This window comes from Paramisgurnus dabryanus, chromosome 3, assembly GCF_030506205.2.
Source record: "Paramisgurnus dabryanus chromosome 3, PD_genome_1.1, whole genome shotgun sequence".
Classification (NCBI taxonomy): domain Eukaryota; kingdom Metazoa; phylum Chordata; class Actinopteri; order Cypriniformes; family Cobitidae; genus Paramisgurnus; species Paramisgurnus dabryanus.
This window is the reverse complement of record NC_133339.1, coordinates 31,719,005-31,744,203: the sequence shown is the minus strand read 5'-3', so window position 1 is coordinate 31,744,203 and position 25,199 is coordinate 31,719,005. Positions and strand designations below refer to the sequence as shown.

The window sequence follows — 25,199 nt, the reverse complement described above, 5'->3', positions numbered from 1 at the left end:
CGGTGTTGTTGTAGAAATATCCATATTTAAAACTTTATTAACGAAAATAACTAGCTTCCGTTAGCGCCGCCATCTTAGACTCCTCTGTATTCAGGAGAGAGTATTAGCGTAGTGTACGCACTTTTCTTAGTGACGTATGACAAATTCGGAGGGCGGGGGCACAGAGCAGCAGAGTAGCCTCCGTAGGCTGCGTAAGCTCTCATCCTGAATGCAAACAGTACTTGGTGGTGCATATTAAGTTTTTGCACTGGAGCGCCATCTAGCTTTTGGATGTAGCAGCATTTTACCATAATTCATCATTTGCATTCAAACTCTTTAAATATTAAAAAGATATTATTTTTTTTAAAAAATAAAAATCTCAAAGATTTACAAAAAATCTTTTGAGTACTTTTAAAAGAAAACTGACAAAAAGCTTATAACAAAAATTTATTTATTTCCTTTAACCACACTTAAAACTAGTGTATGTATACAAATTATAACTATATGCATACTTACAAATCATATAAATATGTAACAAATCAGATATGTCATAGTTTGTATTATTCATACAAGTCTGTCTTATAGTCAGTTTTAAAAAAAACTTGATTGGCCTCAAATGAACTCAACAGGCAAAATTTTCTAACAGATCACAAAAGCTCCACTGATAATGTGGCACAATCAAGCGTACATTAAACAGATATATGATATACAGACATAGAGTATAACACACAGCACTCGCAGGTAGGACCATCTACCAGTCAAAAGTCAGTATATGACCATACAATGGTACAAGATAATTTCTATCAATTTTAAAATAATATCTGCCACACCTGAAAACATAAACCCTTATTTGACCTATGCTTTTTTTTACAGAAAATAAGAAGTGCATTTATAGTTTTTGGTGAAATAATCACTGAGAAAAAGTAAAAAACAAAGGTTACAAATTAACATGCCAGCTAAGTACATTCACCAATGCAGAAGGCCAGTGTAGCCTACACTGCATGATTATTGTAAGACAGGGCTTGGGCACTTCATAAGAGCGAAAAGCCTGCTAAAAGTATATATAATAAAATAATATCGTAACAGACATGAGTTATTTTCAAAGCTATAAATAATGATTACCGAAATCAAGAGAAAGTAGATGTGCCTGGGAGAGCTTATAAAGTAGACTTTTCTTTGATTTAAAGGCTTTTGGCAATAGCCCTACATACTCCATTAAGCACACACTCATAAACAAAGCACAAAACCCAGGGAGTGTTTCCCAGCAGCCGGTTGAAGATATTAATCCGCAATTGACCACTGGATCATCAGCACAATGAGTCTTTTGTTCAATTCCAGTAAAACTACTTAACAATTATCATTTGTTTTATAACGACATGACCTGCTGCTTAAGAGCTTTTGCGAAATGTTTTGCAAAAGACGAAATGTAACAAATGAAGAAATGTAACAAGTTTCAGAGATCTCAAATTTTGGCATCGAACAGGCCTTCAAAGCAGCAGTAACAGCAAAGACTAATGGGAAAAACTGGGAGTGAAAACTGATGGCTACATTATCCATGGAGCATTAGATTCATAGTCTCCAGGCCTAAAAGCAGAGGTGCCGGTTGGCTCCTCTCATTATCAGACCAAACCAGAGTCTTTGGCCATCTTGTAAAAGATTCCCTTCTTGGTGATTAATTCGGACGGAGAACCAAATTCCGCCATCTGGCCTTTATCAAGAACCAGAACCCTTTGGAGAGAGAATTAAGAAAACCATTTTAGTATATTTTTGCTTGGCTTTGTTGGTTTTTTTGTTGTTTAGATGCACTCTTTTTATTATATTACATACTGTGTACACTAACTATATAGATTAAGTCAACGGTTTTGGGCCCAGTATATGCATGAATATATAAAACACCTCGGTAAAGTCACATGAGCAGAGGCAAAACACTTTTTCCACAGTGACAGACAATCCCAGCTGGTATATGAGGCATTTTGCCATTTTTATATCAAGAAATGTAGATATACCACATACCTGACACAACTTGGGAATCTGGTTTTATTATTTAAAAGTGCCAAATGAAAGTGCAGACAGTCAGCACATGGGGTTGTTGTATAGGCACAGCCTAAGAGCTTGCCAATACAAAAAGTACACATATGAAAATGGTTCATGTTTCTTACCTAGTGTAGTCCATGATAGTGTTGAGGCGATGTGCGATGGTTAGAACGGTGCAGTCCTCAAACTGAGTCCTAATGGTGGACTGAATCAGATTGTCCGTCTCCAGGTCAACAGCTGCTGTGGCTTCATCCAAAACCAGAATCTTGGTCTTCCTGAGAAGAGCTCGAGCCAGACAAACCAGCTGTCTTTGACCCAAACTGAACCCAGAACACACAGTCAAAACGTTTCAAAACTATTTTATATTTCTGTAGTTGTGTGATGAAAACGGTTTGTACCTGAGGTTTTCTCCTCCCTCTGAACACTCGTGGTTCAGTTTGTCAGGCAGTCCAGACACAAAGTTCTTGAGATGTGAGAGTTCCAGAGCTCTCCACACATCCTCATCTGTGTAGCCATCGAAGGGATCCAGATTCATACGCAGGGAACCGGAGAACAGCACTGGATCCTAAAAATATATGAGGAGAAAGGGGATTAAAATTATAACACCTTTATCAATATCTTAAAAAAACTAAATCATGGCAGGTAGTGCATTTGCAGAACAAGGCAACAGGCAAAATAAAAAAAATTCTATTCTATTTCATAATGAGTGTGTGTTAACATAATGGGTCAATGCATTTTTTAACCCTTTAACTGGTGCAGCCATTTTTGAGTTGGGTGGTGGTGAAAAGGTAATGTACACCTTCAAATTAAAGGTGACATAGAATGATTGAATGGGGTATTTATCTTTGTTCTGTGATGTGATATGTAGACAAATGTTTTTTTTGTTTGGGTCTGTAATGCCTTAGAAGCTTCCTAAAAACCTCTCTCATATAGCTCTATTAGGGTGGGGGATTTTAAACAAGTGGTTTTGCACCTATTTGGCTCCCCCTACTGGCTTAACTTGCAATCTCATTACTGATTGGCTGACTTTGCTGCCACTCAAAAAATGTAGCCAATTATTTTAAAGTGGAGGAGCAGTTAGATGCCTGTGATGTCATAAGCATCAGTTTTTCAGATTGGGCCGTTTTCTGGCTGACATTTCTAAAAGAGGAATTTCTATGAGACTGAGATGTTTAGCATGTCTAGCACTTTTTGTATGTTTGTGAATGCGGGTAGACTACCATTATTCAACAAAGACAAGGTAAAAATGGTTTTTCATTCTCTGTCCCCTTTAATATATCTCTGGCATTTTTGGGGTCTAGAAGCCTAATTTTGTTCTTGTTTTAAGGAAGACACTTTTTTACGGAAGTGTCTGGAGGTGAAAATATCATATTTTATAGCAGTTTACATTTATTTGTTATAAATAAAAAATGCAAAATAGTATTATTTTAAATACATAAACTTATCAAAAAACTGAGGTTTGGGTTGGTTTGCTGCATACTCTTGTCACAAATTAATACATTACAGTCACTGCATTATTATTACTGCTGAAAGGTTTTAAAATATAAAAACAACATTCTTAGACCTTTCCAACAATATAGTTTGTCTTGATAGATTAACATTTACATAAAAAATATTGAAGTATCACGGGACAGCACCAGTTAGCGGGTTAAATAAAGCATGAAAGTGTATAACTTTAAAGGGACAGTAAGTAAGATTTACCCCCATCTAGTGGTAAAATTGTATTCTGCATTCAAACGAATAGTGCTCTCTAGCGCCTCGCTTTTCCAAATGCATGTTGCAACTACGGTAGCCGTTATGTACTGACTGATCTCCTTGTCCGTTTCAGCTGGTTGACGTGTTCTGAATGAAAACGCGGGTTTGTGGAAACGCGTTGGTAGGCTAGTGCTTTTGTCCCTCTCTGCTATTACAGTTTATCAATACGGCGGAACGACATGGAAGAATTCTTCATGGACTTAACCGTTCAATGTAAGAAAGAGAGTAAATTCTAAGCTTACAAAGAAAAGTCAGATCACTGGCAGAGGTCATTTGATGCCAATGAGGACATATTTATGAATAAAGACATTGATTTTGATTAATAAAACACTTAAAATCCTACTTACAGTCCATTTGAGCATAAAGTAACCAATGATTATCTTGCTAAACAATAGCTGCATATCCATTACCCTACAAATTAAAATACAGCCAATTGAAACAAAACAATCTCAAAAACTCTTTTTATGCTCGCATTAGATTTTTTTTAGGCAATACGAAAAAGATGTATTTCGCAAAACTGCAATGGAACAAGTTTATTCGCATTTTCAGGTCACCTGATGTAAGCAAGTCACATTATCATTATTTGAAAATGAGGTGATGAGTACTAAAACCTCCCAGAAACACCTCATGTGTGTCTGCTCCCAAGTATAAAAGGCTTTCATTGTCAATAATGTGTGGATAACATTCCTACATCTCCTTTGATTTAAAACAACGTACTATTACCTCCAAGAAACACTTCATACTTGGCATTAATGTTTGGATAAAAATAATAGCTAGTGCAGTGAATCTGATATTAGTAAACCTACCAACATCCATCAACGCGGTGTTTGCAATTTTTATGGAAAATATTGCATAATGCTTTGCACAAATCTGTAATGGAAATGCAGCTAATGACATACTATGAAGATAACAGGACAATGTTATCATGTTGATGTGAGACCTGAGGTATGATAGTGATTCTAGACCGCAGCTCGTGGAGGCCGAGCTCAAAGATGTTCACGCCATCTATGCGGATCTCTCCCTGTGCTGCTTCAATGATCCGGAAGAGTCCCAAGGTCAGAGAAGACTTCCCAGCTCCTGTTCTACCCACAATTCCCACCTACAATACACAAACAAACAGGATCACAACTTATACATTAATATCAAAATATTTTTGATGAAAGGAGATTTAAAACATTCACTGATAAAGTCAAAGCATGAACCGATTTTAAAATCATAGTGGCTCCACCCACCTTCTCTCCTCCCTCAATGGTGACCGATATATCATGAATGGCCAGCTCTAAGTCCTCCCTGTATCTCAAGCCAAAATTGCGTATTTCAATATGGCCAGCGGTCGGCCAGCCGGCAGGAAGAGTAGAGTGCTCCAAACTCCATTCGGCCTGTGAGGAGACAAACCCAAGATGTTAATACAAAATTGGCATTTAATAATAAATAAGACATTTTTAATTAGGGTCACTAAATGTGAACATAAACTGTTCTTTAAGACTTTAGGATGTCAAATAAATCTTTGGTGTCCCCAGAGTACGTATGTGAAGTTTTAGCTCAAAATATCATATAGATCATTTATTATAGTATGTTAAAATTGCCACTTTGTAGGTTTGAGCAAAAATTAGCCTTTTTTGGGTGTGTCCTTTTAAAATGCAAATGAGTTTATCTCTGCACTAAATGGCAGTGCCGTGGTTGGATAGTGCAGAATTATTCTCTTCTGACATCACAAGGGGAGCCAAATTTCAATGACTTATTTTTTCACATGCTTGCAGAGAATAATTTACCAAAACTAAGTTACTGGGTTGATTTTTTTCACATTTTCTAGGTTGATAAAAGCACTGGGGACCCAATTATAGCACTTAAACATGGAAAAAGTCAGATTTTCATGATATGTCCCCTGTAAAGGAAGAAAGAGGGCTTTTCACAGACCTCTTTTTCTGTGTCTCCATATTCCTTCACCCTTTCCACCGCCACTATGTTAGTCTCCAGCTCAGAGGACATCCGCACCAGCCAGTTCAGAGACGCTGTAACCTGTGTGACATGAGAGAGTTGTGAGCACAGACGTGTGGATCATTTCACTTGATAATATACAGGTGACTCGTGTAAGACTGACCTGCAGAGCGTAGGAGATAGACAAACCCATGATACCTGGACTCAGGCTCTCCCTGGCCATTACAGCAAAGAGCGCAGCAAACATTACAATACAGTTACCCACAAACTCCAACCTCACCGCCAACCACCTGTAGAAATCATAGAAGTGTTAAATGAAAGGATGAACACTGGTTTCGAAAAGACAGTTCATCTAAAGTGATTTTCGTACCGGTTGGCTACGATGCTGGGGAAATAAGCCGTCTGGTTATGGTCCACTCTGTTGTCACTTTCTCGGATGAATCGCTGCTGCTCTCCGAACGCTCGGATCACACTGGTACCCAGCAGGGTTTCATTGAAGTGCGTGTAGACTGGAGAACGACTCACGGATTCAAGGCGCTTCAGCTGCCGTGAAGAGGCCACGTAGAAACGCTAGAGAGAAGTATGAGCAGTGTTGAATTAAAGAAAATGCTTAAAATGTACACCACAGCTGGACAACTTCTGTTAAAATTCGTGACATGTAATAATCTTGCCTAAGAGCAGACAATGCTGTTGCCTCAAGAAACCTTGGGATTATCAGCTCAAACCACAATGCTACACCGCAGAGCTATGTAGTTTAACCTAAAGAACCGCTAGCTTAGCCTAATAAATACCTGCACAAAGAAATACAGCAGGCCCAGTGGAGGGATGATGATGGCTACTAGCGGCGTGGCGATGAGGATAACCGCACAGGATCCCAGCACATTAAACATGGAGCCCATGAACATTTTGATAATGCTCGGTATGACGGAGTCAATGGTGTCTGTCTCTTTGGAAAAACGGTTGACCAGGTTGCCGCTTGGTGTGCGTTCAAAGAAGGCCATGGGTGATCTCAGAACGTTGTAGAGCATCGTCTGATGCAGATAACGGGAGGCCATAATCCCACCGATGGATACAGAGATTGAATAGCAGAAGACTGAAATACCTGCAAAAGAGAGAACGGTTTTTAAAATGTAAAAAATATGCTCAAAGAAAATAAAAGAAGTAGATTAAAAAGCTATTTAATTATTTTAAGTTACCTTGTGAAAGTCCAAGTGCTCCATACACCCCTAAACGCATCTCTCTGGTGGGTTGGGTCCCATTGATAACAGGGTCATCTGTCCAAAGACTCAGCCAATAGTTGGAACCCAGCGAGGACACATGATGACAGAAGAAGAAAAAGATACTAAAGCAGGACAGGGGCACGCCGATAGCCTTCATGTACTCCCAAAACACAGCCAGCTTCACCTACACAAAAAAAAACATCAAACTTAATCCAAAATAAAGTAACACGGAAATCAAAACTTAATCATATAAATATCCTAGGTATACTCAAAGGTCAGAATAGTACACACGTACTGTATGCGCACCGGGAGATTTTGTAAACGTGCGTACTTTGTACGTGCTGGTCTCGGGTATTTAGGCCAAATGAGGCATTGCAATTTGTCACAAAGCTAATGCATACACCTGGGTACATCTACAAGTCAAAAGATGCATAGCTTGCAAGACTGAGCATTTGAGTGTGAGGTACACCTGCGTGCATGTAACAAAACAGCATCAGTCAATTAATATTAGTTATGTATTACAAACTAAAAAAAAATAAAAAAAATGTATATATAGTTTTCTGGACCTTCTTTTGATAGACCCGCCCGACACATTCGCAACCCAGGCAACGATGTCGGTTAGTAAGCACGCCTCTTACTGCTAATTGGCTACAAGTGCGCTTTGGCACTCAGATCGACTCCCTTTTCCAAAGCGTTTTTAAAAAAATCACGCACCCCGCCTTTAATATTGGCCATTTTTATTTTACTACACTATACCAAATGCAAATATTGATAAACTGAACCTTATTGTTAAGTGATACCAATGTGTTTGCATGCATAACAAACATGTTCCAACACAAAAAAAAGGAGACTCGTACCCTTCCAGTGTTAGCCTTGTCTGCCTCTGTAAGTCGGGCTGCATCAGCAGATTTAACTTTTTTCTCTGTGACATCCTTGGCTTCAGTCTTTTGAGGGCTTTTGCCAGTGCCTGCTGTATTCAAAGAATTTTGACTATGTCTGCCGCAGAGGAAAACACAAGGTCAATCATTCATTATGGTTTCTCATTACTACATGACAAGCACATGATTGTTACAGTGTTGAGTTAGGTGATCACTGACCCCAAAGCGGCAGGGCCCCCGTTTTCCAGTACTTTCCGTGGGACTGCGTCTGCGAATTAAAAAGCCAAATCATTCATATTTGCAATGTATATTTGCAACATCATAACCTTTTTAATGCATCAATTTGTACTGAACAAACTACAGACATGTTTGTTCATATGTCAGTAGGCAAATATAATGCCCTTCTTAACTCTTTCCCCGCCATTGACAAGATATATCGTCAATTAAGAGAAAACGCTTCCCCGCCAATGACGAGATTTTCAGTCTTTTATCCACCAGGTGGCGCCCGCTATTATCCACCAGGTGGCGCCCTTCCGCAACTTTTTAAACCCGGAAGTATTGCCCTATGGCAAGCGGCTGCATGTCCGTGTCGGTTTTAAAGATCGCTCTGAATGGGATCTCTATGAAAAGCCCGTCACAAAAGAAACCTACCCATATTCAAAAGCTGATTACAAAAGAACCACTGAAGGTAGGATGAAACGTTTTCTTTTGTTTGAAAGCAGAGGGTCTGTTCTTTCATTTGGTATATTGTATGTTTATATATTTAAAGAAGAACATTTTCTGGAAGGCATTAAACTTTGGTGAAAATCATGAAAAACGCTGGCTGGCAACTTTTTTTAAAAACGCTGGCGGTGAAAGAGTTAACAACCACACATGTAAGGGCGATAGACAGCCAAACTAAACTGCTGATGCTAAAGCAGGGTTTTAACCTCAGTGGTGTGGATAAACTTTAAAGTATCAACAGCAGACTGTACTGCAACAGAGCACCACCCCTCCAGTGTTTTGGGGAACAGGCACAATGGAAGAACTGCTGAAGGACAGGGCTCAATTCTGACAAAAACTAATAAATGTACGTGTACCCTGCAAAAACGAGGGATGTGACTGACTCCTCAATTACAGAAGCATATATACAAAACAAAAAAGGAGAACACTGCAAGGACACACAAGAGAGAGTAGCTCAGTCCTGCACCTGCATAAGGTGCACTACAGATTTTTTCAGTAGTAATAGGATTTTTCACTCAAAAATGTATTATTTACCAACTATATTCTGCTAAACTGGTGCTTACCAATATTTAGCTAAATATATTTGTGTTAAACAGATTTAAGAAACTCTACATGAGGGTGAGCAATTGATGACAGAATTTTTATTTTTGGGTGAAATATCCCTTTAAGAAGTTGAATTGTCTGAATAACATCTGATGCCATGGTTACTAAACAGATAAGATAAGATACAAGGTTAGGATATGACCCCTGAAACCTCAAAGGGACACTCCACCTTCTTTGAAAATATACTAATTTTCTAGCTTCCCTATAGAGTTAAACATTTGATTTTTACTGTTTTGGAATCTATTCAGTCGATCTCCGGGTCTGGTGCTACCACTTTTAGCATAGCTTAGCATAATCCATTGAATCTGATTAGACCATTAGCATCGCACTCAAAAATAACCAGAGTTTCAATATTTTTCCTATTTAAAACTTGACTCTGTATTCTGTAGTTACACCGTGTATGAAGACCGACAGAAAATTAAAAGTTGTGATTTTCTAGGCCAATATGGCTAGGAACTATATTCTCATTCTGGCGTAATAATCAAGGACTTTGCTGCCGTAACATGGCTGCAGGAGGCGCAATGATATTATTTAGAGCCCAAAAATAGTCCCCTGCTTTGAAAGTTACTAAGAGGACTATTTTCGGCTGCTGCGTAATATCATTGCTTTAAATAGAAAAAATATTGAAACTCTTTGGTTATTTTTTAGCGCAATGCTAAATGGTCTAATCAGATACAATGGATTGTGCTAAGCTATGCTAAAAGTGGAAGCGCCAGACCCGCAGATCGGCTAAATAGATTCCAAAATGGTAAAAATCTAATATTTAACTCTAGAGGAGCTGGAAATATTAAAGTGGAGTGTCAGTTTAAGCTTATCAAAGCAGGAAATGAATGCTTGGTTTCTTGCAGGACGAGCAGGATTGAGGACCATGGTAACTCAAAGGCTTGTGAAGTATGGTCAAATGAGGGGGGTTAATAAAATCTCAGTCCACACCTCATTGTATAACAAGTATTATTTTAACATGCATTATTACATGCAGACCTAATCAATGTATATGGCCCAGAGACCAATTCCTCAAACCTTCACATTTCCCTTGTTCAGCCTCTGTCTTTCCACCCTCCTCTAAGGAGCCAACAGATTGAACACAAACAGAAATGAACAGGAGATGAAAACATACAGAGAAACAGACAAAGGTAGCTAGACAAAGATATATTACATAAACCTGATCAATATTAATGATTCAGAAAGAACAGATGAGGTACACACTCAGCAAAAGGGTAAATGACAGATTAATCGATTATGCATTAAAGTCACTCTCACCCCCAACTGGCTCCTCCGCCTCCTCCTGCTCGGTGTTGCTATAAGTCCGCAGGAACTCAGCGAAGGCGCCCTGTCTATCTAACAGCTCTGTGTAAGAGCCCATTTCCGTGATCTCTCCATCCACCATGACTAGGATCAGGTCCACCTGTGGCAGGAAGCTCAGCCCATGGGTCACAAGTACTCGTGTCTGGTAAAACAATTTAAAAGATGTTTGTATATTGAGCAGATACAGTATGTTAATAAACGTGTAAGTACACATATTTAAATTAAATGCGAGATGGTCTTACCCGCCCCTGTAGCACCCCCTGTGGGCCAATGACCTTCTCAAAGATGTGCTTCCCCACATGAGCGTCGACTGCAGAGAGCGGGTCATCCAACAGGTAAACGGCACAACCACAGTACACGGCTCTAGCCAGACTCACACGCTGTTTCTGACCTCCAGACAGATTCACTCCCTAAACATTACAATATCACATTTATATGTAACTGCTGACTTTAAACTGGGAGCTGGAGGTACCCAGAAGACATGAATAAAATCTAATTAAAATGGCTTCATACATCATATTTAGGTCATCAATCATTTACTTGAGTTTACCTTCTCTCCAATCTCTGACAGGTCTCCTCCAGGTAGGATCTCCAGGTCTGGCAGGAGAGCACAGGACTCCACCACTTGTTGGTACCAGCTCTCATTCGCTTCTCGTCCAAATAATATGTTGTTTTTAAGAGTGGCATTTTGTATCCAGGCCTGCTGCGGCACGTAAGCCACTGAGCCCTAAAAACAAAGCAACTTTAATCATCAACCTTAATCTTTCTTAAAGGGATAGTTCACCCAAAAATTTACTCACTCATGTTGTTACAAACCTGTATTAATTTTGTTGTTTTGATGAATACAAAGGAAGATATTTTGAGAAATGTTTGTAACCAAACCGTTCGTGGACCCCGTTCACTTCTATAGTAAGAAAAAAATACTACTATGGAAGTAAATGGGGTCCATGAACAGTTTGGTTACAAACATTTTTCAAAATATCTTTTGTGTTCATCAAAACAACAAAATTTATACAGGTTTGTAACAACATGAGAGTGAGTAAATGATGACAGAATTTTCACGCTTGGGTCAACTATCCCTTTAATTTTCAAGTTTACAACCACACATCCCAAAAAGTCTCAGGACATACTAAAAAGACTTTTTCCACATAAGCTTTAAAATAACATTTTACTAAAGAATAATTATAAAAGTTATCTTCTAAAGGGTCGCTAAAGGGGACATACCTAATGTATAAATTAGCAATTAAGCACTCAGCTTGTGCTTTTACTACCTTGATCGAAACGGATCCTTCCTGCTTCTGCATCTCTCCCAGCAAAGCTGAAAGCAAAGAGGATTTCCCTGAACCCACATGCCCTACCACAGCAACCAGTGCGCCCTCTGGGATCTGCACATTAATCCTATAGAGGGAGACAGAGAGTGAAAGAAAGAGGGAAAGAGAAAGTCAGTTTGTATAATAAGCAGGATGAGTACAAAAAACGACTAAAAGGCAAATATTGTGGTCACAGAAGTCCTGGTTTAGTACGTACCTCAGTTATGGACTGACGGTTCGATAAGGTTTCAGTTCAACAAGATAAAGCAACAAATCCCAAATGCTATGTATAATTTCATTTAAAGCAACACTTAAGAGTTTTTGCTCTTTGCTCCCCCTACAGGTTGGAAGCGGAATTGTCCATTACCACTTTTGTAAATAATTTTTCGCCTCCTCCGAATTGAAACCCTTCCTTTTCTTTGCATGCTCCGCAACGATGACAATTGAAAAGCTGCATGAACGCTAGGTAATGGTATCTTTCTTTTATATGTACCTGCCGAGTATGCTCCACCCACAGCCTGCAGGATGCTCCACTGCCATAAAGCAAGTTTTTGTAGTTTTCACTCAAACTACAGGACTGCGACCCGACAGTTGGAAACTTCTTTAGTGCGTTTTTTTTTTTGGGCCGATAGAGGGCTGCAAAGCGAATGTGAAAGTGCCGTTCACCCTGTTTCGACTGGATGAACGACCGAAACTTTTTTTATTTTAAGGTAAAAAAAACTCTGTGGTGTTGCTTTAATTTGAATACAGATATGAGAGAATATGACAAATTGCAGGTTTTTCCTCCTGTCAGCATTTAGATACCTCTGAAGAAATTGGTACAATAAAGACTCCCTTAGGGTATTAACTCTTTCCCCGCCATTGACGAGATATCTCGTCAATTAAGAGAAAACGCTTCCCCGCCAATGACGAGATTTTCCGTCTTTCCGCAATACCGCTATTATCCACCAGGTGGCGCCCTTCCGCAACTTTTTAAAACCGGAAGTATTGCCCTATGGCAAGCTGCTGCATGTCCGTGTCTGTTTTAAAGATCGCTCTGAATGGGATCTCTATGAAAAGTCCGTCATAAAAATTGAATTATCTCTGCTTTTTGCTCAAAATATGGTGTTTTTGCAAAAACCTACCCATATTCAAAAGCTGATTGCAAAAGAACCACTAAAGGTAGGATGAAACATTTTTTTTTTTGAAAGCAGAGGGTCTGTTCTTTCATTTGGTATATTGTATGTTTATTTATTTAAAGAAGAACATTTTCTGGAAGGCATTAAACTTTGGTGAAAATCATGAAAAACGCTGGCGCTGGCTGGCAACTTTTTTTTAAAATGCTGGCGGTGAAAGAGTTAAGTACCAACATAATGCACTCTTGCATAGGCTCATTTTATTAGGGCGGATAAAAAAACTGAAGTTAAATGTCTGTAGGCCTGTTGTGATCATTTCTTTATCGACTGATATATAAATATCACCTCAATAGTGGTAAAACTATTGCTTAACTTAGCACCCTCTTACACAGGTTACATTTTTACTACGCTCGCTAGTATGGTTAATCTTAACCACTGTATTCTGCCATTTATGTTTTAAGATTTTCTGTGTTTTTTCTTGCATCTATTAATGTAAAGCTTATGTAAATAAAATTGCATTGAATGGGTCTTGGTATCTGATCTCATAGGTTGATTGATCTGTGCAACCCGGAATGCATTCGTCGTGTGACTGCATGCACTGAACTGTGATCATTGGAAAAGAATACATGCACCTCTACACCCCTATTAAGTAGTTATAAAAGAGCTACATTTTTTTATTCACTCAGATTCACTTCATCTTAAATTAATTATGGATGAATCCTTTAGGGTTTTTCTGCTATTAACATCTGAATTTCCAGTAAAAAATGACGCAAGACAAATCACATATATTATAGCATGATTCGAAGTGGATGAGATCAAAATTAAGATTTAAAAAAAAAATTATGGCAAGCCACATTTGATCACTTCTTTCAGTTATCAAAAGAAATTAGCCGGATTATATTTTCTTTGGCGAATGAGGTTCTCCTGCATCGGCGTTCATGCATATACTTGCCCATCATGTCATCAAGTATCCCGTTTCCGTAGTTTTGCGCTATGTGACCGCAAAAGTCATGTCAATGTCCTAGTAATAGCCTTGAATGTAATTGCACTTTAAATCTTTGTAACATTTGTGTACTTAGTTGTTCAAAGTATTAGCCAAGACGTGCAGAAAATGGGGTTACCTCTTTAAAGCAGGGGGGTCATTTTTAGACCAGCTGAAGGCTCCGTCTACAATCCTGATGCTGTCTGGAGCTGAAAGAGCAGAAAACAACAATGAAGTCTTTTTATTGGACATAAAACACATATAGACTTTAAACCCACAGACAGCTGTGTTGATGTTTTTTATTGTTTGATGACTACAGGACTCTTCTGCATCAATCAAAGAGATACAACAAAACCCTATGCTATCCTTAGCAAACATCACTGTTCATTTAATACAGCACATTAAATTATATTACCTGGCAGCAACAATAAATCTAAAGTCGAATCACTTATGAGTCACATACATGCAGTGATGGATGGCCGCTCCACACTGTCTTCATCCAACTCCTCATGGGACAGAAACACACGCAGACGCTTCAAAGACACACTGGCCTGATAGAGGCAATATATTTCTGTCACAACAAGTCCAGATCAATCTGACAAAGCAAAAAGATATAGGACCTAAGTCATACCTGCACCATACTGCTTATGACCATAGGCAACATGTTGAGAGGGAAACGAAGGATGTTGAACAGAGCCAAAGAAACAAACGCCTTCTGTGCATCCAGAACATTACGTTCATCCACCAACACATATACAGCAAACGTGGATAGAGCAACCTTAAAGAAAGACACAAGACCATGAAAAACAAATATCAGAATAGAAAACAAATAAGCCTGTCAAAGAAATGAATTGGAATATTGTTGGAATGACAAGCTTAAAGGTACCTACCAAAAATGGCGCACAGACCCAAGTAAATGTGGATACGGCACCCAGGTACGCAGTCTTCTTCAGTACACGCAATTCACTTTTTCTGATGTCAGATATTTTGTCTTTGAAGGCCAGTTCCCAGGCATAGAGTTTAAGCACTTTAATGCCATTCAGCACCTCATTCATTAGCTTGATCCTATTGTCCTTGCTTTTCATCTGGGCAACCTGTAGGTAAATGTGTTTACGATTATGAGTAACAGTTTGGAACAAACAAAACAATTGAATGTAATAAAATATAAAACAGGGGTTCAAACCTGGTATGTTTTCGTTTTCATGGCAATGACTGCATTTAGTGGAACCATCAACACCATTACAGCAACTCCAGCCAGCACCGAAGGACCCAAATTCTGACAGGAAACAATTAAAGAAATATATGACGTTAATATGTAACGGTGAATGAGTAAAAAAAATCAAAACAAGCCACATTTAAATAAATACCCCTTTTGTGTGAGCACATACCTGCCACAGAAAGTAAAGGGCCAGGATAACTTGCAAAGGTGCCGACCAGATCATGTTGATATAAGTGATGAGATCCATGAAACGCTGAGCATCCACCGACATAAGATTCACAATTTCTCCTACAGTGGATGTCCGCCGAGCAGCATTGGTAATAACCAAGGCCTTAACAAAAAAGACAATATTGGAACTTCTTATGCAGGGTTTTTCCTACATTGAAACATTTTTGGTGGCCCCCAAAACGATTTTTTTTTTGTCCCGCCAAAGCCTTATTTGATTTGTAATTGGGTTTTGGGGTGAAGCAGGCTACTGACGGCGTGACAGAGAACAAGCACAGCACCCCACCCCCGCGTGGGCACTCTCCGTCTTCAGTTCTATCTTTGCTCACTCCCTCGCATGAAAATCAACTGATCCTAAAGGTCGGAAGACCGAATCCATGTTTCACGTGGTGCATTCAGAGAATATTTTTACTGAATACCGCTGGGTGTGAATTGCAGTCAAAAAAAGTTGCCTATCTTCTCTTACAACTTGTGACAAGCATTCCGCACGCAGCTGACATAACTTTAAATAAATGGAAAATATATATATATATAATAAATCTATGACTCATTTGAGACAATTCAACGATTAAAGAAATTGGTCTGAATCGGTGTATAACAAATCATTACTTCTTAGAAAAAACATAAACAAATGAGAAAGTAGGTGTTCTTATGCAATTTAGCAAGATATTTAGTAAATTGTAGCCTTAATAATTCACAGTATGTATAGGTATTAAATAATGTGTAGTAAATTACATATAAAATCATTTAGTTTAAAGTTAGACTGGAGTGAGATGAAAGATCAAAGCACAAAGCAAGCTGTTGCTAGCTAGCTGCTAATTTTATAAAATCTTATATGGTGAAAAATTACTTAATGCTACGTTTTTAATGCTAATTTTTAATTGATATGATTATACTTACATAATGATACGGTCTATCAAAAAAGGATTTTATCTTTCAAAACTATGAAAGCCAATTGTGGAAAATCACAAACTGTTTCTTTGTATTTATTTTAAATGTAACATTTATTGTCAATATTAGGCTTGCCGATCATGAGGTTACTAGGGTACTCTTTGCTGTGTGTGGATGACCATGTCAGTCAGCCACCACCAAAGACCAATTTTGACCCAGGAAAAACCCTGTTATGCATAATATTTTGTTTTACATATTCTGAATATAGCCTTGCCTCTTATAGCTTAGTGTTTTAAGTAACAAATCGTCTTTAAACAGTGGCGGATTTAGTCATTAGCTACATGAGCAGCCACTCCAAAAAAATATCCAAATGTGTGGTCGGATATTCAAGTACTGTGTTGTTAGTTAACCTATTCGGGACAGAGAGTGTGTGCGCACCCTGCTGTCCGGACTCCAAAGGTTGTGCATTTGTCTTCATGCGGAGCTCCACAGATTGATCAGTGTATGTCGTATCAAGTACAGCAAGAGCAAGTCAAGAACAATGCTACTCTCCTGTCATATGCCGTATCCGAAACATTAGATCTGCGCAAAGTGTGCGAAGTAGGGGCAGAGCGCGAGGGGAATGGGTACGCGAGAACAAATATTACAGATATCCAATTTATGAAAACATTACATAAGGTCTCGCGCCTAAGCCATCGGGTGATAGAAATGATACAATGTATGCATGCAGATATGTCTAATATGCATATTATACAAATATATCAAATATATTACTTATGTTATTGATTTGGTTCATTTTTTTAAATTAAGATACATTGTGCATAATGACATATACATTTGCATAAAGAGATGATTCGACCAAAAATCCTAATTTTGATCAGAGTTGTGTTAACCTTGTAATTCCTGGGTGGATTTCCTATCATGAAAAATTTAAGAAAAGGTTTATTATTATTATAATTCTAATTATTTATTTGTGTGCTTTTTGTTTTAAGTGCGTGTTTGTTTGAAATAATTATTTATTAGTGCTGTTAAAAATATCTTTAAAAAAATGCCGATAGGGTTGGGGGGCCACTGTAACACATACCCCGATTATATTCATTGTGGTAACTTACCTTCCTGTAAACAGCACCAACAATAGCCGTGCGTAACCTCATGCCGGTCACAAAGCAAACATGAAAATACTTCTGCAAAATGAGTGTTTGTACACAGGTACAAATGAATAGTAGGGAGGTGTAGAAGTAGCCATGCCAGGAGGGGGAACTGGGATCATTCACAAACTTGATCAGCAGCCTAAAAGAGACCAAGCTTACATGAGTATACACTGTGGTGTCAATCCTGCTTCATTGGAATGTTGTTCTACTAGTTTTAATTGCGTGACAAGTGGTCTAACTGGATAAATGTTTAGCAAGGCAGGTGACAAGATTAAGTTGAATTTGAATGCGGTCTGGTGCACACTTTAAAGGCATGGGTTTCAGCATGCCAAAACAAACTCTTACTGATGTCTTCTAAGAGGGTCACAGCTGTTGTTTTGTTTTGTGGCCTTCCCACAGAGTTCAAGTTATTTAAAACCATACGACTATGACAACTCAGAGGGAAATGTAGCCCCTGTACTATCACTGTAAAAAGGTGGCTCCCAACTGGTCTTGATTCAAGAGAACGCACTGCCAAAACACACTTTTTGCCCCCATTTTTCAAGAGCTGAACTCAAAAATCTAAGACTTTTTCTATGTACACAAAAGGCCTATTTCTCTTAAATATTGTTCACAAATCTGTCTAAATCTGTGTTAGTGAGCACTTCTCCTTTGAAAAATGGGGACAAAAACAAAAGTGTTGCTTTTATAATTTTGTTGAGTGTATGTGAATTTGTTAATCTGTTGTTTATGATCTACTTCTATAAGCATCATACCTGAGAATCTCCGGTCCGACAAACATCAGGACGTCATGAATAAACTTATAAAGAGAGCTGATTAGAAAATAGGGTCCAAATGTTCGGCAGAGAGCGCAGAAGAGAGAAGGCTCGCCGGTCTTCTGAGGAGCTTTTGCGAGCAGAATCTCTGACTCTTCTTTTGGTTCTTCATCTTTCTTTTCTGCCTTTGTTGGTCTTTTTGGGGAGTAGACCATCTTCTCTACTGGCCTAGCAAAAACAATAACCCAAGCAGAATACATAAGTAACTTTTGTACATTAAAGGTGACATAGAATGATTGAACGGGGTATTTATCCTTGTTCTTTGATGTGACATGTGTCTGTAATGCCTTAGAAGCTTCCTAAAAACCTCTCTCAGATAGCTCTATTAGGGTGGGGGATTTTAAACAAGTGGTTTTGCACCTATTTGGTTCCCCCTCATGGCTTAACTTGCAATCTCATTACTGATTGGCTGACTTTGCTGCCACTCAAAAAATGTAGCCAATTATTTTAAAGTAGAGGGGCAGTGAGATGCCTGTGATGTCATAAGCATCAGTTTTTCAGATTGGGCCGTTTTCTGGCTGACATTTCTAAAAGAGGAATTTCTATGAGACTGAGATGTTTTGCATGTTTAGCACTTTTTGTATGTTTGTGAATGCGGGTAGACTACCATTATTCAACAAAGACAAGGTAAAATGGTTTTTCATTCTCTGTCCCCTTTAAACTTACAAACTTCTTCAAACAGTAACTCTGATTCTGACCTTTTAACCTTATTGCATTCTTGGTCCCAGCGTAGCACCAGCTGTGGCACCACTTTCTGAGATTTATCCTCTGTGTTAAGAGACCACAAATCCTTTTCTTCTAGAGGCCTTTTATATCCCTGAACCATCAAACTGCAAAAAGAAGAAAGGCACATAGAAGAAACTTTAAACTATTGCGGTTACAGTACATCTATCTGTCCCGAACTTTCACGCTACACATATCAAAGTTCGGTGCATGCAGCCAGATGACGAATACATGTGTGTTTGAATGAATGCACAGCGGTGCAGTCATTTTACTTTTACTTTTATTAAAAAGATATTACAGAGGGAACAGGAATTTACTGAGCTGACACAAAACAAGCACTAACCACTAGGTCAATAAGTTTGTTTGCTCACCCTGTAATCCACCAGAAAGTAATCTTGGATAGGAAGGAAGCTCCCAACTCTGGACATGGATTCTGGGCACAAATAAAATTTATTTACAGGATTCAGGACCATCAACATTCATACAATTCATATTGTTTTTACTGTGTACAGTTTACTCACCAATTCTTTGACAGCCTGGGAAAACAGAGGAGGCTGATCGGAGAAACAGGACAGGATAAAAGAGATCAGCAGCAGGGTGAAATAAATGTAGAAAGTGGTGTATCTGAATACATCCACACTGGCAGGCTGAAGAAAAAGGCAAAGAAATGTTAAATGCAAATTTTAATATTTAAAAATTAATAAAGCTTAACAGTAGCAGTAAGGGTTTCAATCTAAAAGTCATGTTTACTTCATTCAGTGCATGCAGGATCTTGGAGCGAAAGGTGATGGTAGCGCACCCTATAGCGACCAGCCAAAAATTGAGCATCACCCCTGAGGACTGGACCCCCTTCTTCCGCTCATATTGGATTAGGAGCGTAGCCAGCAACTGAAACATATAATGTTGTTATTGCAACACACATAACTATAGAAAGACACAGACCCATAGACAACTTCAAATGCAGTCTGGCTTCTCAGTACCTTACGCAAAAAGACAAACACTCAGGTCATTAAAGAGCAATTCACAAGCAATGTGGTTCATTCAATATTACAACTTGTGAATAAGCAAGTCTCACCATTGTGATGCCAAGCATCGTGGGGCTGACTAAGTAGACGCGGGCTACGTTTCTTTCCCAGAAAGAGTAGAAAACATCTGCCCAGCAGATAAGCCATAGGATAAACCCGATAACCTATAGGAAGAGAGTCACATGAACTTGAAAAAGCCTGATAACCTTATCAGGAAAGGCATTCAAGAAAAGCAAGTTGTTTACTGATGTGGTGGTGTGTTATTGACTTTAACACTCACTGTTTTAGCTTTGTTTAGGTGGGTCATACATATGTGTCCACGATCATGGCTTTTGAGGTATAAAATGTAAAAGGGTGCAAACAGCCAGAGGTAGATGCAGGGTATCGACACCAGCACTGTATTTTGGAAACACGGTGTTAGGTCTGGATTGTGTGTTTGCCATGTCCGGTTCCAATCCTGTAGACAGAAGGCGACAAACGAGGGTTTCATTCTTTTTTCATGTTTTCAAAGATTCTTTTGAAGAAACTTAGAAACATGCTGACAACTGAAGTGGACAACTGAGTTCTCTGTGGACCGATAAAACACACAAAGGCCTAGTGATGTGTGCGAGGAACAAACACTACAGGAAGTGGTTTTAAGTGGAACTGTCTGTCAGAGAACCAAAGAGAAGAATCTCTTCTGTGCTTTGGAGGATAGTAAAGAGTCTTTTTGCCCTTTTGACACTGCTTCTTAAAGGCATAGTTCACCCAAAATGAAAATGTTTTCATCATTTATTCACCTTTAAAAGGTAAATGGTAAATGGACTGCATTTATATAGCGCTTTTAACAGACCTATGGCCATCCAAAGCGCTGTACATGTTGCCTCACATTCACCCATTCACTCACACATTCATACACCGACGGCGGTGTCAGCCATGCAAGGCGCCATCCAGCTCGTCGGGAGCAGCTGGGGTTAGGTGCCTTGCTCAAGGACACCTTGACACTTGGTCCAGTGGAGCCGGGGATCGAACCACCAACCTTCCGGTTTGTAGACAACCTACATGAACCACTGAGCCACTGCCGCCCCTTTAAGTCATTTCAAAACTGTATGACTTTCAGCAGAACACGAAAGGAGATACTGGTAACCAAACAACACTGACTTCCACTATACGCACACAAAATTGAATTGACAAAGACATTGCTCAAAATATCATCTTTTAAAAAGTGATATATAGGGTTTGATCACTTAAAGGGATAGTTCACCCAAAAATGAAAATTCTGTCATCATTTACACAACCTCATGTTGTTACAAACCTGTATACATTTCTTTGTTCTGATTAGAGGGTGTCATGATTCTCCAAATCCTCGATTCAATAACATTTTCGATTCTAAGGTCACGATTCAATTAGATTCTCGATTTTTTAATTTTTTTTTTTTTGAAAGACAAAAAATTATATGCCATTATTATAGTTTCACATTAACATGCACATTGCGTGCTTTTCCTCGCATGGGGGTTTGTGGGCTGTACTTTACGTGAGAGAGCTCGTAGAGAGAGGATTCCTTCTTGCACGCACATGGACTTAATGCGCTTGTCTTGGACTCCTATCATCTGAAATAAAACCGGTGCGTCATAAGCAGCTGCGCTTCTCTCTGTCTCACGTGCACGCGCTCTTGCATCTGTCCGAAGTCTAAACATAAACTAAAGTAGTAATCCTTACGTATTTGTTCAGTTTTGTGCGTTTCATGCGAGCTGAGGCAAGCTATCCCTTTTGTTTAAAATATAACCCGCTTCATCTTGGCTGTCCAAAGGCAGATCACTAGGTAGTAATCCAGTTTATGATATGCATTACAATGAGTTGTAGCGATACATCCCTTGTGTTTAAAATATAAATCGCGTTCCACTGGACCGATGTTTTTAAAAGGCACCTCTGAGAGGTTTATTTTCCCCCGCTTGACAAGCCGACCGGACGTGACATGGGGGCGTGGCAGCATCGACGATCCTATTTTTTTAATTCGAACTTCGAGGTTGTGACTTAATTTCGATCGATTTCGATTTAAATTCGATGATGAACACAAAGGAAGATATTTTGAAAAATGTTTGTAACCAAACTGTTTGTGGAGCCCATTTACTTCCATAGTATTAGTTTTTCCTACTATGGAGGTGAATGGGGTCTATGAAGGGTTTGGTTACAAAAATTTCTGAAAATATATTCATTTATATTTATCAGAACAAAGAAATTTATGCGGGTTTGTAACAACATGAGAGTGAGTGAATGATGACAAAATTTTCATTTTTGGGAGAATTATCCCTTTAAGGTGAATAACTCTTGAAATAATTTTTATTTTGGGGTTTATTTTAAATGTTTAATGTACAAAATTGAATCAATTTTCTCTCCAGGGAGCACTTATCCTACTTCACTTTGGGCTGAATAAGCAATATATTAATAAAAGTAACGCGCTGAAGGCATTACATTTGAGGATTTTAACTTTGACATTTTCCCATGATGTAATGATCTCACCAAACTTGTGTCAAGGTTATATTATACTACAAAACCAAAGGAAAGAAAATGATTTGCTTAAATGAAAATGGAGTATTATATTATTGTATAAACAAATTATAAGTAAAATCCGGAAGGGGTGAAAATAATCTGGATATGTTCCTGATAGGTTTTGTGAGATTTACATACAATTTATTAACCAAACAAACTATTTAAGTTCACAGCAATGTAATTTTGGGCAAACAAAAGCCAAACAATGTAAACATTGAACAGCTGAAAGGATTTCAAGAGAAGCAACACACTTTCTTGGCATGTTTGACAGTGATTCAAAACTCAGTGTTTTGAGCCTTTTAACACGAAGGGCTAAAATGTACTGTTGGTTATTGGTCAGATAACAACTATCACTGTTTACCCCTTCTACGAACTCATATACCCCAAACAATATACATACATACATTAGTCTTTGTCATAGTATGACTCAAGGGAAATTAGCTGGCTTTCGAGGCATTAGCTAAACAAAAACCGGCGAGTGGTCAACTCATAAGTTTATTTTGTTCGAAAACACACTTACAGCAGGTGTCAGGTATCATATCGCATATATTATCATTTAAACGCATCAATGCAATGATCACAGTCGACTGTCGTTAAAAAAGCGACAAGACATTACAGCCTGATAGTCCACATAGCGTTGCACGCATATCGTAGTCTAGCTAACCCCGGTTAACGTTAGCTTAGCAACAGTTGCCCGTGCCTCAGAATCTGCCAAAGCCTGGTTATCAAAAGCGCGTTTATGATGCTCAAAAATGGTCTTAACCCCGATGTTAAAATGTAAATGATTGACAGCAAGGATGTCTAGGTAACATAGCACCTTACTAGGACACACATCTAGTGCCCTCACACGCTGTAAAACATAAACCCGGTACACATTGGCAATATAATGAAAAACATGTCGTCCCAATTCGATGTGCAGGTTTGATTTATCCACTTACCCAAAACGGATCGGAACCGTCCAAACTGCAAAAATTGTCAAGACCCATTCGCCGCACTAGAGGTTGTGTTATAATGTGCTGGGTTACTCTGCTCCTGTTTCATAACCAGCCCTGTGTGTTATAACAGAGGACCAAATAGCGTGTTACATGAGCGGAAACATAGAGGACGCTGTTCGTCTTATCAAAGTTAACTTACTGGCCTGTTCGACTTCACGAAGTGCACTGCAGACCGATCGGAGTATGAGAATGAGGTACCGCGAGATCTGTGCTTTCGAATCGCTCGCGCGGTACTTTGACGTCATTAATCGCCCGGTCTGTGCAGCGCCGATGAAAGTGTCTGTGCAAAACCAAAAATTAAAAACAAAAACTTTTTCAGTATGAGAAACATTTTTGACTGACTTTGCGTTATATAATTGTCTTAATAAAATAGTATTAAACACTTAAACCTAATGACTGGATAAATATAGACACAGGCTGTTTCATAGCCTTCACAAAGCAGCCTCTTAGGGTAATATTTTCCCCATTTGCTTTAGTCAGTAGCAATTCTAGTCATTTTCAATAAATGTGTATGTAGAGTAGTCTAATTTAGCGGTTTTCAAACTTTATGAAAGCAGGGACCCCCCACATATGATGAACTTTCACAAAGATAATGTGGAGAAAATTAACCTGCCCAAGTTTAACAAGGTTGTAGGTCTCATTTATGTAATTGCAATGTACTTCACCTATTCATGTATTCTAAGTTAGTAGATAATTATCAGTGTATTATAAACTTACTCAGGTCTCTTCTGTTTGGTAATGAATCCCTATGAGATGTTGCTCTGAGAAGATCCTTGAGGTGTGCAAGGGTAAGAAGCCTGAGGGTTCCTCCTTATCTACAACTGACAATGCCTACAGCAGTGGTTTTTAAACTTTTCATAAGGCACCCAACAGAAAGGGTTGATCTGAATGTGAAGAATAATAAGAAAACTGTTAGAAAAAATGTTATTTAATAGTTACAACAAGACAGACAGCTGTGTGTCAAACATGGCATTAAACCCAACATAGACCCTGTTTTCACCAGCTATGGATTAAAGACATCAAAATTGCCAAACATGGAGCCATTCACTATCTCTGAGCTTTTTTTGGGAAAGGATGAACTGAAGTTAATCTCTCCATGTATTTAATTTAGAATACATGGGATTTTAAAGTTGGGGACTTATAGTTAAGAATAGTCAAGTTTTTTTATTTCGGCAGCCTGACTTGCTGTTAATGCAAGGTTCATGCATTTCCTGCTCTTGTACCATGAGTCTAAATGTTTCTTTTTATACCATGATGGCCAATCAATTTCTGCACAGAAGATCCTGTCATTTCAAATGTATGTTAAGTAAGGCAAGTTTATTTGTATAACACATTTCATACACAGAGGTAATTCAAAGTGCTTTACATAGAAATGAGAAAACAATCTAAGAGGGAACCTAAGAGTTTACCCTAAAAACTTGACACATCAGTTTACATTTTTATACAGTTTTTAATACTACATACACGTTTCCTGTATTTTCTGGATGTATTCTATTAAATAGACTGAGAAACAATTGAATATCATCACTATAACATTGCAAAAACAACCAATTTAATTATGGTATGGTGGCCTAAGACTTTTGCACAGTACTGTACATCAGTGCCATTTTTTCTCACAAGATGCAGACCAATATTGTTGTTTGTAAAAACTACTTAAGTGTCCTAATAAACCCTGTCTGTGAAACTGCCCCATTGTGTTCAATAAGTTTCTAAAATAGTCTGACATCTGCAAAGGATTAATGTTACTGATTTGACAGAGAAGGATCAGACTAAAGAACAAGAGA

The 25,199-nt window shown here is 38.5% G+C and overlaps 1 protein-coding gene across 2 annotated transcripts; it reads right to left on the bottom strand.

Annotated features, from left to right (window-relative positions):
- Positions 1-413: 413 nt before the first annotated feature.
- abcc1 (ATP binding cassette subfamily C member 1 (ABCC1 blood group)) lies at positions 414-23,510 on the bottom strand. 2 transcript variants are annotated; one of them, XM_065271729.2, is made up of 32 exons: positions 23,359-23,510; positions 20,172-20,348; positions 19,942-20,055; positions 19,617-19,754; positions 19,388-19,513; positions 19,238-19,299; positions 18,842-18,973; positions 18,084-18,311; positions 17,290-17,467; positions 15,231-15,392; positions 15,026-15,118; positions 14,733-14,936; positions 14,474-14,620; positions 14,306-14,393; positions 13,982-14,051; positions 11,707-11,833; positions 10,986-11,162; positions 10,678-10,845; positions 10,391-10,577; positions 10,151-10,192; positions 8,024-8,072; positions 7,784-7,922; positions 6,903-7,110; positions 6,498-6,808; positions 6,077-6,276; positions 5,870-5,996; positions 5,686-5,787; positions 5,001-5,147; positions 4,709-4,867; positions 2,412-2,578; positions 2,139-2,333; positions 414-1,707 (listed from the first exon to the last, which is right to left on the bottom strand). In XM_065271729.2, the coding sequence occupies exons 1-32, from the start codon at positions 23,404-23,406 to the stop codon at positions 1,599-1,601; spliced, it is 4,581 nt and encodes a 1,526-aa protein (XP_065127801.1). In that variant the 5' UTR covers positions 23,407-23,510; the 3' UTR covers positions 414-1,598. The 2 variants fall into 2 exon arrangements, with proteins under 2 accessions (XP_065127801.1, XP_065127811.1); XM_065271739.2 differs by lacking the exon at positions 10,151-10,192.
- Positions 23,511-25,199: the final 1,689 nt, after the last annotated feature.

Excerpts from the sequence above, each read along its gene's own strand:
- abcc1 (XM_065271729.2), bottom strand. The coding sequence starts at position 23,406 with ATGGGTCTTGACAATTTTTGCAGTTTGGACGGTTCCGATCCGTTTTGG. Across the intron at positions 15,393-17,289 it reads TTGGTGCTGTTTACAGGAAG|GCCTTGGTTATTACCAATGC; the intron begins GTAAGTTACCAC and ends TTTTTTGTTAAG. Across the intron at positions 10,193-10,390 it reads GGCGGAGGAGCCAGTTGGGG|AGGAGGGTGGAAAGACAGAG; the intron begins GTGAGAGTGACT and ends TTGGCTCCTTAG.